This window comes from Bos taurus, chromosome 21, assembly GCF_002263795.3.
Source record: "Bos taurus isolate L1 Dominette 01449 registration number 42190680 breed Hereford chromosome 21, ARS-UCD2.0, whole genome shotgun sequence".
In the NCBI taxonomy this organism is placed as follows: Eukaryota; Metazoa; Chordata; class Mammalia; order Artiodactyla; family Bovidae; genus Bos; species Bos taurus.
This window is the reverse complement of record NC_037348.1, coordinates 39239172-39258162: the sequence shown is the minus strand read 5'-3', so window position 1 is coordinate 39258162 and position 18991 is coordinate 39239172. Positions and strand designations below refer to the sequence as shown.

Here is an 18991-nt window from a genome sequence, read left to right as displayed (position 1 = left end):
GGAAAATTAGAATATGCATAAATTTCTTCATTTTCATTCTCTCAGAGCACGATTTCCGGCAGATTTGTATTTAAACTGCTCGATTAATCCCAATTTCTGAACAGCATTTTACTTAGCATCTTCCCAAAAAACTCACCTAGAGTATTGCTCTCCTCCCACTACCCTGTTTTGAAGCCACCTCCTTCCCTGTCCTCCAACTGCCAATGAGGATTTCATTGATAAGACTGTCACTTTATTTTTCACGTCCATTGTCTTCTTTTCAAAACTGGACTGATGCATTGGATTGCACTTTAATACAAGCCCGCTACTGTCGGTGAAACCATAACTGCAAAATGAGAGCCTAGTGGAAAGGATTTGTTTTTGAAATGTGTACCCAAAAGAAAATAAACAGGATGGGACCAATAGACCTTTGCAGCTACTCTCTTGGCATGGAATCCTTTCCTTTTGTACACAGGTCACACCCACCCACCATTAGTAATAGTTAGGATGCTTGGACATTTCTACCCTCAAAACTTCACCCCATCCTCCATTTTTATGGAGTGTGATAGTCACACAACCTTCTTCAAAGGAGTATTACTCATAAATATTCAGAGTGTCATTAAACACCCCCCACAGCCCATTTTAAAAATATTTATTGTGTCACTTGTGCAACAGATCTACCTGTATCTGCCTTGAAAAATTCTTTGTTGGAAAAAATGTTAGCATCATTTGAAACCACTCCTTTTCTGTGATATAATAGTTTTACTCGGGCTTACCTCTCTTGTCTTTGAAACTGTATATATTTCTTTTATTTAATAGTAGAATATGAATGTTTAAAGAATGAAATGACTACATCTTCATTTACTGAAAACATAAAGAGATCTTAACTCCACTCACTGCTAAGTTCCTCACTCCTGCATACCCTGAACAGAAAGAAGCCTATATTTGCTTCACAGTACAGTCCAAGCAGAATGTCATGGTTCTGGCTTTCCTTCAGTGTTTACAAATCACAAACACCAATTATTGGTGGTTAAAAGTTAGAAATACTAATATGTTTAGTTCTTAGTTTCTAAAGTGTACATGTTTAAACTATATTCAGCATAGTACGTATGGAATATGTGCATACGTATTTATATTTGTTGGCTAATGATGTTTTTAAGATACTGGGTTATAGAAGCCTACTAATTTTGTTAAATGGGTGCATAAACAGTGCAGGTGAATGTCTGCATAACTTTTACTACTTTTTGAAATGTCTGCTTTTATTGTTTCTTTACTGTCAAATATTCCCATTATAAATGTATTAATTTAGTTTATTTTAGTTAGGCATGTCTCCAATGACTCAGGTTCTCAGATATGTACAATTAAAACCAAATTGTTTGAAAATAAATTCTTAAAAGCCATATTTTGGGAATGTACATAACAGGACTGAGGGCTACTTTTACTGACGTTGTTGGTTTCTTTTAATTTTCTGACTGAAACAAATGATAGCTGTCTTTTAATCAAGGAAGAATTCAAATGAATAAAAACAATCACAATAACTGAGAATATTTTCCATAAAATGTTTTAATTAGAGTTGGATTTTATATGGAAAGCTCCAGTTTGATTTCAAATTGCAGAGTTGTACTTCCAGAAGAGTGAAGTGAACTTAGTAGTTATTAGTTATTATTAGTGCACAGAGAAGGTCTGGGGGGGGTGCCACTGAAAAGCAGAGCAATATACAGTTGCAACCAAAGTTGTCTTTCTCCTGTAGCAAACTGAGCATCACCTCAGTAAATTTATCCCTAGAAATGAAAGCTCCTCATTCTCTGCTCTTTCGTGAGAAACAGTCTCATGAACTGTAATATTTTCATACTTTTTTAAGTGAAAAGACTAGATGGAAATGAAAAAAGATCCTTCACCCTCCCTGCTGTGAAAGGTGAGGAGATAGATGCACTCTACGTAAGACCAGCAGGGGAGTTGGTTCCTTTTTTCCCCTCCCTTCCTTCAACTGCCATTTGGTTTAGTTATGGATTGCGTGTATATGATAATATCTAAAGAAAAGACTTTTCTTGAAGACAAAACTGGCTATTGATAATATGCCTTTCTTTTTGTAATTGTGTTTTAACAAGGCATGAAGATCTTTTCTCCTGCTTTCAAGGCTACACTAATTTGCAGAAAAACAGAACAATGCAAACACATCTTACGATCACCCTTCTTTCCTTTTAAACTGTCCTTCTGTTGCTACAGCTCTTTTCCATTTTGTCCTACCCAAATTCCTTCCGCTGCCAAGGAATTTCTCTTATTTTTTGCTCTCCTCTCCCACAACGGCCCGTCCTCTTCTAACCAGCTTTCGTTCCCCTCCAAAATGAAAGCAGTTACCCAAACAACGTGCTTTGACCCCAACATCTGCCTGACAAACACTGAGTCTTAATTCTCTCGCTATCCCCTTTTTATTTTCTTTCATTTCCTTTTTCTTGGGGGTGGGGTGCATAGGGGGCTCAGGACATGGGGAGAACTTTGGGCTGAGAGGAGAGTTAGATGCCTGCAGATACAAACTCAGTGGCAGATTCCTTCCAGCCTCATCTCAGGAACTGGTGGCTGTTCTTGTACCTGGAACAATAAACCTTGACAGGTTTACAACTGATAAAAGCACCTCTCCCTCCTCCTAAACAGATGGGTCAACTTTACCAGCTAGATTATCACCAGGTACTAACATCTTCCACCTGGTCTCCTTCCTTCCGCTACTTCTACTCCCTCCACTTTACTGTCCTCTTTGCATCCCTCCATTTCTAAAGAAATCAGAGCTCATCCTGGAGGCCCTAATTTTTTATTTTTATGTCTCACCCAATGACCTGAGTTCCCTAGGGCCAGAATTCTCTTTTGATTCATGGAACCTTAGTTCCTATGCCCTTCTCAAACTTCTTAGCTTTGTGAATGTGAGTCCCAAATATGACAACTTGACCATTCACCAGAAGAGCTCCATCCAGAAGGTACCAGGTCCTTCTACTCAAGAATCCCTTCACCTGTCTCTGCTTCCAGGCCGGTCCTGGGTTGATTTATTTGGGAATAGTGTCCAAGGGGGACATGCCCATAGCAGTGAAGAGGGGACACAAAAGTACTCAGTGACACTAAAAAGATCCACCATGTTAGACCAGGGGAGTCTATTAGAACACAAGTTGGGCAGGAACGGATCATCCATCTAACCAGTGATAAAAGAAATCAGAGGAATGTCCAACTGCAGCCATGAAACACAAATTTCAGACTGAAATAGATTCCGTCTTCATCCTGTTGGCCAGAAAAAATATTTTAAAATTGTTTATGCTATTATTGTTTGTATTATTATTATTAACATTTTATTTTTGTCATTATTGCTGCAGTTGTTATTTTTGTTGTTGTTGCTGCTATTATACTACTCAACAGAAGTTTAGAAAGATTAGTCAGATTAATTAGTTTATTGGTAATTTAAAGCTGAAAACTAGTAATTAAGCCAAAAACTAAAAATGATCAGTGATGATTCATACCAATGTAGGATTTGGGAGGAAGAGAATCTAAATTTTGGATATAAAATTTGGCAGCTGTGAAATAAACAGGACTTGGGGATCAGAACTATGGTAATTGGAATATTCTTAGTCACTTAGTCTCTCTCTCTCCCCACAACGTGCTCCAAATTCAGCTAAGATCACTGTGATCTGTTTGATAAAGGGGAAAAAATACATTTGTTTTTGTTGACAGAGAACAAAGACCCCAGGTTTGTTCTTCAGTCATTTGCATTTGCACGTGAATTCCTTCTGCTTAGGACCATCCAAATACCTGAGATCTCTCCTCTCTAAGTTTGCCTCCTTCATCTCTTTGCTCTTATTACACATCTCACTGAAGAGGGTGCATCATATAAGACAGGTATACAATTTCAGCCCTCTCCACAGACACATTCCATGGAATATAAATTCAATAATGCAATTCTCTGCACAACAAGCTCTCTGCTATCTTTCAAATATAATTAATGTTTTGATAGTGCAGTTCTTTAACTACATATATACACACAAAAACAGACGCACCCTCTAGCTTTGCTGTTTGTGAATCTAAAACAGAAATGGATTCGGCTCTTTCAGTGACTCCTAAAATTCCTCAACTCAGTCAGCCTACAGAGAAGAAATCTGTTTAGGTAATAACTGCACAGTCTGTTGTGTGTCCAAAAATACTTAAAACAATAAAAATGCAAGCCCCTAATTTTTGACAGTCATTTTTGTCAAATTTCCTAGTAATTAAAGGCTATTCTGAATTGATATTCTGATACAGACATTCACCAGATAGCAGTCAAAATCAACAAAAACACTGTCCTAACCTACTGGTTGTCTTTTCCAAGTTTTGATGATGGAAACTGAATTTCAGTACCTTCCATTTATCCAGTTGGTGCTAAATTGACAGAGATGTATAAAAACTAGCAACCATAACAACGGCTTCCACATGAGACTGCTTATTCCGTCAGATACCTCAGTTATATGTTTCAGATGGGTTAATCCACCTAATTACAGTTGGTTGTATATGGACATATTTGTATGTGAAATAGATGGTCAGAAAGACAGATACATAGATAACCACCTATGCAATAGCAGTTAACTGAGCAAATGCTGCTGAGCTCCTATATTCAAATGTACAATATCCCTAACATTTTATTCCTACAAGCTGACTACAATTATAAGAGGATGAATAAACTTCAGACTGCAGGACATGATATGTTTTCAGTCTTAGAAGAAAAACGTGTAATCTGTAATACTTAATCCAATGAAAATATAAACCTTAATCTCCCTATATTGTTACTGAGTTGAAGGAGCTAGTTATTTGGAATTGATACACTGATTTCCAAGCATCTGGGTCATTTTGTTTGATTTGTGGATGTATATGAGGTGCTGGCAAGGGTAACACTTTACACATTTCTGCACAAAATTTTTAGAGAAGATACATAAAAATAATTTTTTAAAATAATCTTTTGAGGTTTTATTTTCTTAATCGTCATGTGGCAGTTGATGTTTGGAATTGTGAAAGAAGGTAAAAGAATGATCAAGTAAAGAAGCACATGTGACTAATTCTAAATAAGTAGATCTTTTTACTAGACATGAAAGAAACAAAAATATTTCCCCAGTACAGTTGTGCAGAAAGAGGGGAGAGTGTGATTTGTGGAGCTCACTGTGCTTTTTGTTATTGTTTTAGATGGTAGTGGCCCATCAGGGTTCCTTTAACATTACTTTTCTCCAAACTGTTTTCCTTGAAAGCATAAATGTGAGGACTACTTATCCCTTCATTCCTTCACAGGCTAATGTATAACAGCAAATATTTCCATTAGATTTTCAATAGAAAAAAGTCTTTACAGGTTGGTAGTTCTATTTTAATACAGGACCAAATGATCGATCCCAGTTGTTTTAGATGCAGTTAACTTGATTTTTGCCAATACTGAGCTGCAGTGTGTGTGTGTAAGATTTTTACAATATTGATCAGCAATGATGTGTGAGCTATCAAAAAGAAATCTGTTAGGTTTTTTAGATTTGTTCTGATTTCTTCCTTGTTTTCTCCTTTTTGATTTGTTTTTGAGGCAGTGACACGACTACTTCTCTGATTCCCAAATGAGGTTTTGTTTGGCTCAGGTTAATATTAAAGAAGATCACATACACGGTTGGAAAATATTGTTATTTTTCTTTAATGGGGAAAATTGGACTCCCGCGTGTCAGATCTGTGGTTTTCTGAAGGGCAATGGAAATGGTACTGACATCACTTTGCACTTTAACAATCGGATTTGGTCAGGGTACAAGTTGTTTGTTTAACCCGACAGCTCGGTGCACCCCGTCGCACGCTTTGCACACTCATTAAAACGATTATTCACGACCTGTCGAGTGTTTTCGGGTTCATTCACAGGAAAGGCTTGGAGCGAGCCAGAGCAATTCAAGTCAACACTGTCCACTACCCCGACGCACGTGAGGACGAGCTGGTGCGTGCGTAGGAAGTCGAGGGGCGGGGGCAGGGGGGGGGTGCGGTGACGCCTTAGCTCTAAGTCCGGTTCATCTGATGCTCTGGAATCTCAGTCTCGAAAGAATGCTGAGTGCTTGGTCCTAAAGGGCCATATCTCTGTGTTAACTTCAAGGGCTTGGCACGGGACAGAAAAATAAAAATAGACAAAATAAACAAACCTCAAAGCTCTCCCTCTGCTCCTCCTTTCAACCTTCCACAAAGCTTAAGGTCCCAGGGCTCGCCCACCTTCTGCCTGCAGCCGTCTGACTGCGAGGCTCCACCTCTCAGAACACCGATGCTGAGGATAAGCAGTTTCAGGAAAACTCACCAGGGTGAGGAGAGTTAATTCCATGTCTCAAGGCCCTTTCCTTCTTAAGAAAGAATTCGATTAATTTTTCTCTATATTCTTCGCGGATACCAGAGAAAGGGGAAGCGTGAGAAACGAAGAGAACTATTAACCGTATTTGGTAGATGAATTCCAAATTATTAGTAAGGAAAAATTGATCCTCCAGACTGCAATAAAAGATCTGTAAAGTCAGAAGCAAATTGCCCTCGATGAATTTGGCCACTCTTCCCCCCCATTTCCAAGTCATCTTTCAACATTTTGTAATGACAAGAGAAGCACGTGAATCTCAATCTCCCATAAAGAAAACAAGGCCTGCTGTCCCTTCTACCTGATTCTACTTTTATTCCTTCTAGAGTACTGCATTTTACATATGAAAGTCACACCCCTTGGTTTTTAGTTGTCCTATTTGTTCAAATCAACTTTGATGGATAACATTCACATGTGAGCTTTTAGTTCAAGAGAAATGCCAATCTTCATAAGGTATAATTGTAGACATACACTAAATAATAGAATATATGCATTTAATATGTACTGAAGAACCTGAGAATATCCTGTTTCAGCATACCCCTGGCATAGAGGTAATAGATGTTTTAAAACATTGCCACTTCCATATTCAAAATCCATTGCTCCTTGATTTTCAATACCATTAGTAAACCCAATGGTCACTTTATTGTCATGAGGGTAACCTAGTCATGTCAAAGGAAAAAAACAAAAACAAAAAAACCTCATTCATCAGTTTCATTCTATCACACCTAACATCATATAATCATCTGTTTTCCTGTTTTATAAAAACAGAAGCACAATGTTTGAAGAGAAGAATGGAAGCTTTTGAGTAGTGTGAGATTTTAATCAGAGACAGATTCCTAATTGCTAAAAAGTAAGTATGAATAAGTAATTTCATAAAATCTTTGGATTGCCATAATTCACTACCAAGTTTACTTAAAATTGATCTGTCAAATGTGTTTCCTATATAAGCTCTTTCATTAAAACCAACCTGTGATAATAATCAAGAGGCAGATGCTGAAATATGTAAGTAAATAACTGAAAGTCTGCATAAATAAACACAAATCAATGCAGTAATAGACCACACCATCGATGCAGGAATGATCGATTTTAGTCTTCCAGCTGCAATCAGAGCTCCCAATGTATAATTAAAAGTATATTTTTCAGCTCCACTGCTGCTACTACTACTACTACAATTACTACTATTGGAAATAAATAAATAAACAAGCCCTGTTCTCACTTCTACCTGATTCTACCTTATTCCTTCTAGAGTATATTTGATGGGGTGGGAGGAGTACTCTATTTTTTCTAACAAAGCTTTGCCAAATTTAAAATTACATCATTAATTATAAAAATTATAAAAGTATTAAATAATAAAATTGCCACCTTATTCATGTTCTGAATTTTCAACCTTCATTATAGCCTCTAATTATTCATTCAGCACGTTTTAAAGGGTAAAAGACACACAAAGTGCTCATTAGTTTTAAAGATTTTTTAAAACTACTATGGTACCTTTGGCTTTATAGGTTCTTTGGGCCTTTTGTTAAAAGAGTAAAAATGTTATTTCCTCAACATACCCTGGGAATTTTTATGCCTATGCCTGCATATGCAAGCAGTCTGAAACAAGGAAGGGGGGAAGAGCATCTGCGTTATTCCAAAATTGTTTCATAAAGTGATTGCAAAACAAACAAGTGTCTGACTCAAAGAAATAAATATACTTTGGATTTCTAGAAATTCACATCTGAAACATTTCAGATTTTGCTTAAAGTTAAATTTCCTTTTTGAGAATATTTATCCCTGGAGGGCAGAATTAATTTAAATTAGCAAGTACCGGTGTATGATGAGTTTGAGTATTTAGGTTCTGTAATGAAAATATGGTGTTCACATTTTTTTCTTAATCAACAAAGATGCTTATTTACATTCATCCCTGAATTAGTGTGGTCCTTCTGAAGCACAGGCCTCAAATTTTTTCTTATTTATGAAATTCAGCTTCTTTGAAAGTGATTTTTTTCCTTGTATGATATCACTAGCACATAAATATCCACTTTTATTATCTTTATATAATTATGTGACCAAACGTTCTCTTTGACTCCTCTCCTTTCCATCCAGGAAACAGGATGCAAGGGCAACTGAACCCAAAAGGAAAATATCACCAGTTATTGTTTAGAGCTAATTTAACAGATAATTTAACTTCAAACAACAATGATCAGGTCATTAAATTTCAGAGCAATGAGAAAATGAAAGAACTGAGAGATAACTCAGTTTATCTCTAAACCCACTACAGTTTTTAGTTTTCCTGCTCAGTCAACAGAATCAACAACACCTTGCCTTCCAGACCCGGAGCTAGATAGGTTTGCACCTTAAATACATTCTGATTAAAAGGATTAGACAATATGAGGAGAAGAAAAGGGGAATAAAACTGAGGAAGATGGCCCCAATTTGAGGAGTGCTGTGTAGAAAAATTCAACCTAAATCGAAACTGAATATCCCGCACATGTCTGGCAGTTGAACAATCTCTCTCATTCGGATAATAATCCCTAAATCTTGCAGTGTGCAATGTGCTTTCCTCCCTTGCAGCTTTTCCGCAGGGCCGAAGAGGAGGGCTGAGATTTATATGCCTCAGGCAACACACCATGAAAATGACATGGGACATCCTATCTCCTCTCTCTCACACAAGCATAATTTTGAGAGTTACTGGCTATTTTAAATGTCTTTTCCTGATCTCAACAATTCTGGAATTTCTGTCTACCTCAAGTTTTGATAGAGGGCAAGGTGAGGATGGGGTTGAGTCATAGAAATTGAGTCTTATGGAAGACGGGGAGGGGGCAGTCGGAAATGTTGAGCTCCAGTCTTCATGGTTCTTTCTTTTCAAAGCTCAAGATCGCTGCTGAGAATCCCCCTCGCACAGGCAGGATGCTCTGCCCACCTAACCCCCTGTCTCCCTTTCCCTGGCCCAGGGACACCTTTAAAAGTGTTGAGGGAATTCCTACCCCAAAGGGTACCTCTTTTCCTGTAAGAACACTTCACTTCGGACCACAGGTTTGGGCAGAAAAGAAACACAGGGTAGAAAGCGAAATGGAAGAGTAGAGAGTGGAAAGGAGAAAAGGTTTCTACTACAGAGAAAACAGTTCTATCAACTAGCAAGTGCTAAGATCGGAAACCGCACTAGGTAAACAAAAAGAAACAACTTTGGAGGGGAAGCGGGCGGGTGGAGAACACGGAAGAATAAGAAGAAAGGGAAAAGGTGGGGAAGCGCGCCGGCCAAGCTTCTGGAGTCAATTTATCTGGCATCAGCCGGTGTCGAGCTATCAAACTCCAAGCTCCGCTTTGTCCTGGGCAAGAGCGCCCTCACCTTGCTGCTCCCTGCGCAGCGCCCGGCTTCCCCTCTGCTGGCATCTCTGCCGCAGCGTCCCGGGAGCGCCTGTCCACCGCGCCGCCAGCGCCGCCGCGACCCGGCCGCCAAAATCACGTTTCTACACAATTCCAAAATCCGAGAAAACCACGCTGCCGGGTCCCTGCCACAAGGACCTCAAGTCCCGCCATCGTGCTGAAGTCCCCGAGGCGCCAGAAAGGCTACGGGAAACCTCGGCGAGGGCTCCAAACTCGCTTCGGGCCGACTCAACCTGTCTCGCGCGCCCGCAGCCACTCTCGGGATACCCTGGCTCTCGAGCTTACACCGCCGTCTCCAAAGTGTGCATTAAGAATCAATTATTAGCCTGAGATCCCAAAGCCGGGAACTGAGATATTCCCAGCAGGGACGAAGTCAAGCCCAGAACGGTGCTCATTTCCTTATTCCTTCGAATAAGGGAAAGAGAGCCTCCCACCCGCGACTCTACCTGGAGCAACGCCGCTAAAGCCGGCAGGGACCCTCGCCCGACCCAGGCCAAGGAGCTGGGAGCGGAGGGCCAGCTCTGGGGGAGGTGGGCAATGTTGGTGTGAAAATAGGGGGAGAAGGGACATCCCACCAAGAAATAAAAAGAAAGAAAGAAAAGGAAAAAGAAAACTTTAAAACGAAGCAAGCCCTTGGCTCTCGAACAAGAACCTTTGTCTCAAATAGGGGGAGCGAATACATTTATACAGGTTTGAACCTTAAGTCTCCTTAGTGACTTCTTGCAGCTTAAGACTCAAAAATCCTTTTCCACGAAATGAATTACTTTGCCCTTTAGAACCTAGTTCAGTCTCGCATTACCCTGGCTCCATATAAATTCTTCTCCTTTCCTCACCATCCTTTTTTTCCATGTCTACACCCTTTTTACTTAGGGATCCACCGTGACTCTCTGCCGCCGAGAGGGAAAAAAATCATGCATTCTTTCAGCTACTTCTGATAGCGCGCCCTCTAAGAAAAAAAAAAAAAAAAGTGTTTTTTTTTTAAAGAGTACTTTAGTCCTGGACCTCAAAGTCTCAGTTTGAGCCTTGGTCAAAATCAGCCGGTCGGGCACAGCTACCCGGCCACCCACATCCCGGTAAAGCACTTTCACTTACCGATCTTGGGGTAAGAGCGCTTCCAGTCCTGAAGTCTTTTTCTTCGGCATCCTTCGGGCAACATCAGGCACAGTCTTGGATGGAGGGGGGAAAAAAAGATAGAAATTGGAAGGCAGAAAAGAGACTCAAAATATAACACTACATCATATATTCCCATGAGCCACCTTGGCCTACATCCTTAGGAAAAGGTCCCAGTGAACTGACCGCTGGAGTGGAGAAAAGGTCGGTTTGGGGGCCGAAAACCAAGAGGTGGATTATTTTAACTGCTGGTGGTTGGGGGTGGGGGGGGGGGGAGAAGGGGGGAGGGGAGACTCTGGAGGGATGGTAGAGAAGGGAGAATGATTGGGATGGGAAAAGAAAGCTTTTTAAAAAAAAAAAAAGCGCGCAAAAGGAAATCAAGAATGAAGTACTGTTAAAGATAGCGCCTTTGAACTCTTACAGGTTGGAAGCTCTTAGGGAGAATGCAGACGCGAAAAGGAGAATCTAGATGACCCCCTATTCTTTCTGTATCTCCAGGATCTGGCCTCAAGTAGGGGCGGGGGAAGAAGGGGGAATTTTAATTTCAGTTTCACCTACCCTACTTGTTGGAATGGTTGCGCAGATTTTCATGCTGGAGAGTCCCATCTGTCTGGCAGAAGCTGGAGTAGTGTTGGGGGCAGGTTATCTGGTGAAGTAGGAATGTACAGGAACCCCGCCCTCTAGGCACAGTTACACAACCCCAGCAACCCGTCTCAGCCCCTTTCTAAAACCTCTAATGGTCTTCACCTTCACCCTTTGTTAGCCTATTTCTCAAACAGGCATTGAGTCCCAAACACAACCAGCCAATTTAGCTATTCATAAAATTAATTTCTCAAAAGCAAAATTACTTCATTGCATGCAAGTTCTTCAACGATGTTGTAGAAAACAGACTTTTAAAAACCATATTTATATATTTAGAGCTCTAAATATTTTGGATTTCTCCACCTACTTGGGTGAAATAACCACCAATTTAAATATACATAATTAACTCAAACACTACAAGTCTCATTTTCTTATTTATCTCTCTACCCTCAATTTGATGCGAGTCATAGAAACCACATGAAATCTTCCATAAGCATAGATATTTGTATTATATCTTGTTAGTTCCAGGCTTCATATTCTGGTAATTTCCAATTTTGAAACAAGTTGAAGAAACATTTGGAAGAATCTTTTCACTGCTCTAGCTTAAGTAAGTCACTTTCTCAATGTTTTATATATTAATAATTTGTATTAACTTGTAGCAGACAAAATATACCTGGAAAGAAATTGCAATTTGAGATGTCAAATGTTATGATCACTAAGCACTTTCAGTTCCAAAATCTCAAAAAGAGCAACCTTCATCTCATTAAAACCAGTTATAAGTATAAAAGAAGAAAAGCTTCAAAAAGTTTCAAAATGTTTTTCCAGCATAAGTTAATTTTAACTGGCAAAGGTTGAAGATAACAAATATCAACACAATGTTACAACCAATTTGTTGCAAAAAAATCTATTAAATGCCATGCTAGATTTCTGTATGTTTTTGAAGATGATAGTTTGAGGGACGATAGGACTCATTGAGATAAATGAAATGTTCACACTGGGCTTCAGGAGGCCTTCACAAAGTTCTTTCTTTCTGTATATCCCCCTTAGTATCTAGTATGCATATTAAACAAACTATTCTTACTTCTAATCATATCCGTTGTATATGTAACTTGGACACGTATAGAAGTAGAACTTTTCTACTCCAGTCCTTAGTTGCTAATCAATTCAAAGAAGTCGATCTTACTTTTGATTTCGGAACATTAAATTTGCCACTGGAATTCTATTTCTTGATCATGCAAATAAACAATCAGAAATAATAGTTATTTAATATGGCCAAAAAAAAATACTTATGGGGGAAATCTGTCTTGTATATATATGTCCCTTTACCTCAATGTGAGTCCAACTGTCTTTGTAGCTTTTGATAGGCAAAAGACTATATTTCTTCAGTCCCAGTACATTCTTATTCTACAAATAAAACCCATGGTGAAAGCAAACAATACATCATCACCTTTTCCAGTCTAAACACATGCTTGTCTTTGAGCTGTTTTGGATCACAAATGTGTAATAGGAATTTCCTTTGCCCAACTTCATTCACTTGGACGCTATAACTATTTTTATTATCAGTCATACATTTGGCTTCTAAAACAATTTATTTGTGGAATTTTCTTTCATCCTTCATCCTAAAGCACTGTTAAATTTCAAGAAACTTGGACCTCTGGTGAAACTGCTCTCATACTAAGAAAATAGAATCTTGTCCAGTCTGCTTAAAGGAGATAATTAAACTAGCTGTCTTGGTCTATTTTAGTTCTTTCCCCATTTGTGCATATTTGGTTCCAGCTCTTTTAATTTTTTCCTGGCCTTATTCTGTCTTTCTTAGATCTCTCTCTCCTCTCTCTCATTCATTCTTTCTTTTTGGTAGCAGACTTTTTTTTTTTTAAGGTTCAAGATCCTCTTTCCCTTTCTTCTCTCTAGCTATCTCTTCCTCTATCTCTCCATTCCACAGGCCACCCATTCCCATATTCCAATATTAACTATTCTATAGTTGTATTTCAAATCTGTTTCAGTCAGCCTGCTTCTCGCCTAGGTTTTGTTTTGTTTTGTTTTTTTTCCTGACAGACTCTCTAAGTGTTTGCCGATAACATCTTGGGGACAGATTATTTTTCATTGGGTCCTTTGTAAGAAGTATCCAGCTTATTGCATTACTGCAGAACACATTTCAGACTATACAATTGTAACAAATGAACAACTTGTCCTCCACAGACTCACCACAGGATCCAATTAGTTACTAAACCTTTTAGTTACGTTTACTAATTATTTTCTGGAGTCACAGCAATTGGATGGACTGCTGAAACAACTCAAGAAAATGTTTTCGCTTCAGATTTATATCTATATGCATGTATGTGCATGCATATGTATACTGCAAGTTAAAACAAAATTATGACTAAGCAAGAGGACAAATTTCTAGATAAAACTACACAGACATATTTAAAAGGGAATCAAGAAATACCTCTATAATGTAAAAATGAAAGAAAAGGAGAGAGAGGCATTTTACTTCTTCTGAACATCTGGAGCTTTAAATTGTTATAATTTAAAAATAAAATATAAACATTGATCTGCAAGTCATTACAACAGGTGATCACTTCAGCAAAATCTATATTGCAACTTCAGCACATCTTTATTAGAACTCTTTCATTGTGGGTAAACAGCCACAAAAATAAATGCTGACTTAGAAAGTATAAATACAAATATTTAAACAAAAATATTTGCAGCATTCATAGCGCAAATTGTACCTGAACTGAAGGGCTCTGTGTGTCTATATATATTACATATGTGTGCATTATATTCACTTCTATCTAACCATATACATATATTTATTTATAATTTGCCAAGTGCTATAAACAAGATACCTCAAACAAAATATATAAAAAGCATTCTATCAACTGATTTGAAAATAAACACAAGGTAAATAGCTATGCACATAAAATTAAATAATCTCTTTTTGCTGTATATCTACAGAAACTTAAAGATATCAGCTGAAAAGCCTATATTTTGTTTAAAGCTAGCATTTATTAAATAGCCTGCTCCTTGTAAAATTTGACTCCACAATGGAAGAAATATCATTTTCATTTGAAAAGTCTCAGTTCAAATGAAAGGAGCAGTTTAAATTTCAGTTGGCTGAAAAAGCCTTTGAATTCCCTAGAACTTTAATGATCTTTTAAAAATTAAGTTCTACTTAATAAAAGAGACAAAAGTATCAAGATATATATGAATTTAGCCTATTTTTTTATTTCTGTGTGTTCATAGTAAACATTTTTGTAAGTGACAAACACGGGCATATGACCACAGTATCACAATCAAGAAATTTTAAGACAACATTAACAATCACTCAAATTTATGCGGCATCTGCGCAACACAGGTTACATATTTGCAAGGTTTACCTATAAGTACAATAGGTATTAACATTTCACTACATTTAGAAAAAATAAAAGTGACCTGTTAGTGACCACATACATCAAAATATACACAACACAAACTGAAGGCAATCATTAATTTTGTCCCCTTCCGATTCATTTGAATGGGCAGTGCTGCCAACTGAAACAACTTTCCTTTTTTTTTTTAAATACTTAGTATACCAAGTGCATTTTCTAGAACCCAATCTTTGGTCTAAAAGTAAACAAAATTAAAAAAAAAAAAAACAGCTTTTTAAAGAAAAGGACAAAACAATAAATGGCCAAAATAATTTCTTGGGCACCTCTACTACGAATGCTTCTTAAATACAAATTACAGTTTAACATTTTAAAACTCTCCCCATAATTTAGGTTGTTCTCAAGGTCTGCATCCACCATAAAGATCCATGATAATTTATAATACTGCACACATGGAAATCTGGCGGCTCTTAAGGATAGACTTGTCAGGTTTGAATGAAAATGGCAAAGCAGTCACTATTTAGATACACATTCTACTATAATTTTGACTTCCAAACCTTATATTCTACAATGTATTCTCCCCACATTGCACCTCGCTGACACTCCACACCTTGTTAGAATAATAAACAACCCTAAAGACTGAACAAACGTACAGAAATGGGGGGGGGGGCTTAATAAAAAATACCTGGACTTATTTTTTTAATTATCATTTACAATGCAAATGTGTGTAAAACGTTCACTTACAGTCTGGTCCCAGGGATGTTAATGTATTAAAGGGTTGGAAGAAGACCCCTGATTTTGATGTGTGAAATAATCAGACAGTCCCCCGGACAGTCCCGTGGTGAAACTTGGCAAAGAGGGTCTTAAAGACTCACAGGGCAGGGTCGAGGGGGCCTGCGGAGACGTGGACGAAGACGCGGCCCGGGCGCTCATGGACGTGCTGCTCTGCGAAGTCATTGACGGGTGCGGGACGTGGGGGAAAAAGTAACTGGTCTGGCCCGCGAGCAGGTTGACCGAACAGGGGTTGAGGGAGTAGGTCCCGGAGCAGGGCACCGACAGGCCGCAGGGCACCGAGGCGGCGAGCGCGGCGGCCGTGAGGTGATGCGTGGCGTAGGGGATCTCCCCGTTGACCAGCCGGTCCACGCTCAGCCCGTTTGCCGTGGAAAAGGAGTGGTTGTTGCCCAGCGAGTTCTGAGTCAACACGGAGCTGTAGGGCATGGGATGGCTGGGGTAGGCCGACGTGGTGCCGTTGTAACTCAAAGTGCTGCTGGCGCGGGGGTGGTGCAGGGACAGGAAGGGAGACATGGGCCAGTAGAGGGAGCCGGCGCGGTCCATGAAGGTGAGGCCGGTGGAGGTGAGGCGCGCCCCGCGCTTGAAGGCCAGCTTGGCCCGCGACGTGGTGGAGCGGCGCCGCAGCTTGCCTGTGGTGCCGCCGATGAACACGTCGTCGCTCGACGGGTCCAGCATCCAGTAGTTGCCCTTGCCCGGGTCGTCGTAGTGACGCGGCACCTTCACGAAGCACTTGTTGAGGGACAGGTTGTGGCGGATGGAGTTCTGCCAGCCCTGCTTGTTCTCGCGGTAGTAGGGGAAGTTCTTCATGATGAACTCGTAGATGCCGTTGAGCGTCAGCCGCTTCTCGGGGCTCTGCCGGATGGCCATCATGATGAGCGCGTTGTAGCTGAACGGCGGCTTCTCGTACTTGCCGTTCTTCTTCTCGCCCTCCTTGCCCCCCTCCCCGTCCTTGCCGCCCTCGCCCGCCCCCTTCTTCTCCTCCCCCCCGGCGCCGGCGCCCTTCTCCTTCTCGTCCGGCCCGACGGGCGCCAGCTCCCCAGGGCCGCCGCCCGGCTCGCCCTTGCCGCCCAGCCCGTCCGCTTTGGCCCCGTCCAGGGCGGCGGCCGGGGGCGGCGGCGGCGGCGGCGGCGGGAGCAGCAGCTGCTGTGGGCCCTTGTCGTCGTCGGCGGCCGGGGCGCCCCGCGCCTGGGGTGGCTGCGGTGCCTGGGGCGGCGGCGGCGGCGGCGGCGGAGGCTGCTGCTGCGGTGGCGGTTGCGGGGCGGGCGGCGGCGGGTGGTGATGATGGTGGTGGTGGTGATGGTGATGCTGGGGGTGGTGGCTGTTGTGGTGGCCGTGGCTTGCGTGGTGGTTGTCGTTCTGGACCGCCTCTGGCACCAGGCTGTTGATGCTAAACGAGGACTTGGGGATCATTTTCACCTCTTTCCTATCTCCCATGTCCAGCATCACCCAGTCGTCGGGGGGAAACGGCGACGGTGGCGGCGGCGGCGGCGGCGGCGGCGCGGGAGCCAGGCAGCAGCGCAGCGGGCGGCGGCGACCGGTGGGTGCCGAGTGGGGCGCGGGCGGCGGCGGCGGCACTGAGCGCTCCGGCAGCAGCGCAGTTGGACCGCAGGCTCCGGCGCTGGCAAGTCATGTAGCAAAAGCAGCAACCACCCCTCAGGAATTAGAAGAAAAAAAAAAAAAAAAGGAAAAGAAAAAAAGAAAGAAAGAAGAAGAAGAAAAAAAAAAACCACCACCGCCCCGGGGGTGAAGCTCCCTCGCTCCCAACTCTACTTCTTGGTCTCCCCCCCACCCCCCCGCTCCCCCCCCCTCTGCTGCTTCCTCCTCCTCCTCCTCTCGCAGCAGCAGTCACAGCAGCAGCAGCAGCAGCAGCCCAAAGGGGGGGAGAGCCGGGCGGCGGGCGGGCGCGTCCCGGAGCGGCCGCGGCGAGGCTGGGGAGACAGCGATCGCGGCGGCTATAGCCACAATTAATTTTCCGAGCTACAGGCGCACACTAGGGCTGTAAAAAAATTTTTGGTTTAACCTTTCCTACCGCTGGGCCAATCAGAGCTGGCGGCGTGCGGGAGCGTCTCTCCCGCCGTCGACCAATCGGCGGGCCCGGGCCCACCCACCCCCGCCCCGCCCCGCCCGCCCGCCCGCCTGCCCGCCGGCTCCCGCCCCCTCGGGCGCTCACCTCCCCCTCTCCGCCGGCTCTGGGCCTCGCGGCCGCGCGGAGCCGCGTAGGGATACTCCGGCGGGAGCACGCAGCGCCGCGGCCCTTCTCTGCGCCCCCCTCCCCCCGGCCCCCGACTACCTCCACTTCACCCCTGCCACCCCGCGGGTCTGCTCAACCGAAATCTCCCTCTTAGGATAGATCTCTCCCATTTTCGGCTTCCTTCTCACTATATTGAGTCATTTTCGTTTGAGCGTCAATATTTGTTCTTATTGATTAAAGTTTGTATCCAATTTTATTTTTAAAAGCGGGGGCGGTGGCGGCGGCAGCGGCGGCGGCGGAGAGAAGAAGTGGGAGTGCAGGGAGAGGGCAGGAAATGGAGGAGGAAGAGGCGAGGCAGTACTCCGCGGGGTCGGCCTTGCAGGCCCGGGTCCGGCATTTCTGAGCCCGTAGGAAAACCGTGCATGTCGTAGGTAAAGCTCCTACGAGGCTTCGGAAGGTCGGGGAGGAAAGGCCCACCTCGGGGTTGGGGGTGGGGGTGGTGTCCTAAACCTTGAGGGAGGAGGGTCCGGGAGAGGTTTGGAAAAGAAGAGATGAGGAAGTGGGCTGGCGAGCGCGGGGCCCAACAGGGGTTACTTACTCGGTTCCTGCGGCTCGGGCGGCGGCGAGCTCAGAGCTCGGGCGCCGCCGGGAAGCCGGGCCTGGGGCTCCCGGCGCTGCGGCGGTGGCAGGCGAGGGCGGCTCAGTGGTGGGCGCCTATGATGGCCTTCCGAAATAAGGGGTGCTCAGAGAGAAAACAATACCAAACAATCTCGAAATAAACCAGGTAACACATGATCTGTCTGTGCGTCTCTTCCTTCCCTTCTCTCCCGCTCCAGACCTTCGCTCACGCTCTGGGCGACTCGGTGCCGTTTTCTCCTCGTCGCTCCAGCGTCTTCTCAGCTTCTAATCCGAATTGGAAGCGAGTAGCCGTGAGCGATCACCCTGGAAATGTTTTCATTTTGCTTGTTGACATTGGAAAGGGGGGGAAAAAAAGGGTGGGCGTCTATTTCTTTCCGGTGTTTTGTTTTTTTTTTTAAGCCTTCCTATTTTCACTCCCTCTTTTCTTTTTCGTTCCGTTTCTCAAATGTTTTTAATTTGTGCGGGCCTTAATCCTGAAATAACCTCATGCTTCAGCCAGCCCTTTCCCATCCTGAATGCTGCTGGAGGGCACCTAGGAGCCTTGGGAACGTGCGTCCCACAATTCCAGCTTCTTGGGCTTTAGGACTGGAAGGTTCAGTTGAGGGTTGAACTGAG

General features: G+C 42.7%; 1 protein-coding gene and 1 long non-coding RNA gene across 3 annotated transcripts; both read right to left on the bottom strand.

Moving 5' to 3' along the window:
* Positions 1-1391: 1391 nt before the first annotated feature.
* LOC132343366 (uncharacterized) lies at positions 1392-18419 on the bottom strand. Of its 2 annotated transcripts, none has more exons than XR_009492171.1 (4): positions 18336-18419; positions 11366-11427; positions 10790-10863; positions 1392-3243 (listed from the first exon to the last, which is right to left on the bottom strand). It is a non-coding gene; the product is annotated as an uncharacterized lncRNA (long non-coding RNA). The 2 variants fall into 2 exon arrangements; XR_009492172.1 differs by lacking the exon at positions 1392-3243 and adding an exon at positions 5635-6093.
* Positions 14595-17066, bottom strand: FOXG1 (forkhead box G1). The gene has a single exon (XM_024982051.2). It carries the CDS (start codon positions 16987-16989, stop codon positions 15517-15519), a length of 1473 nt encoding a protein of 490 aa, XP_024837819.1. The 5' UTR covers positions 16990-17066; the 3' UTR covers positions 14595-15516.
* Positions 18420-18991: the final 572 nt, after the last annotated feature.

Bases quoted from the DNA above. Each gene is read 5' to 3' on its own strand.
- FOXG1 (XM_024982051.2), bottom strand. From the start codon at position 16,989: ATGCTGGACATGGGAGATAGGAAAGAGGTGAAAATGATCCCCAAGTCC.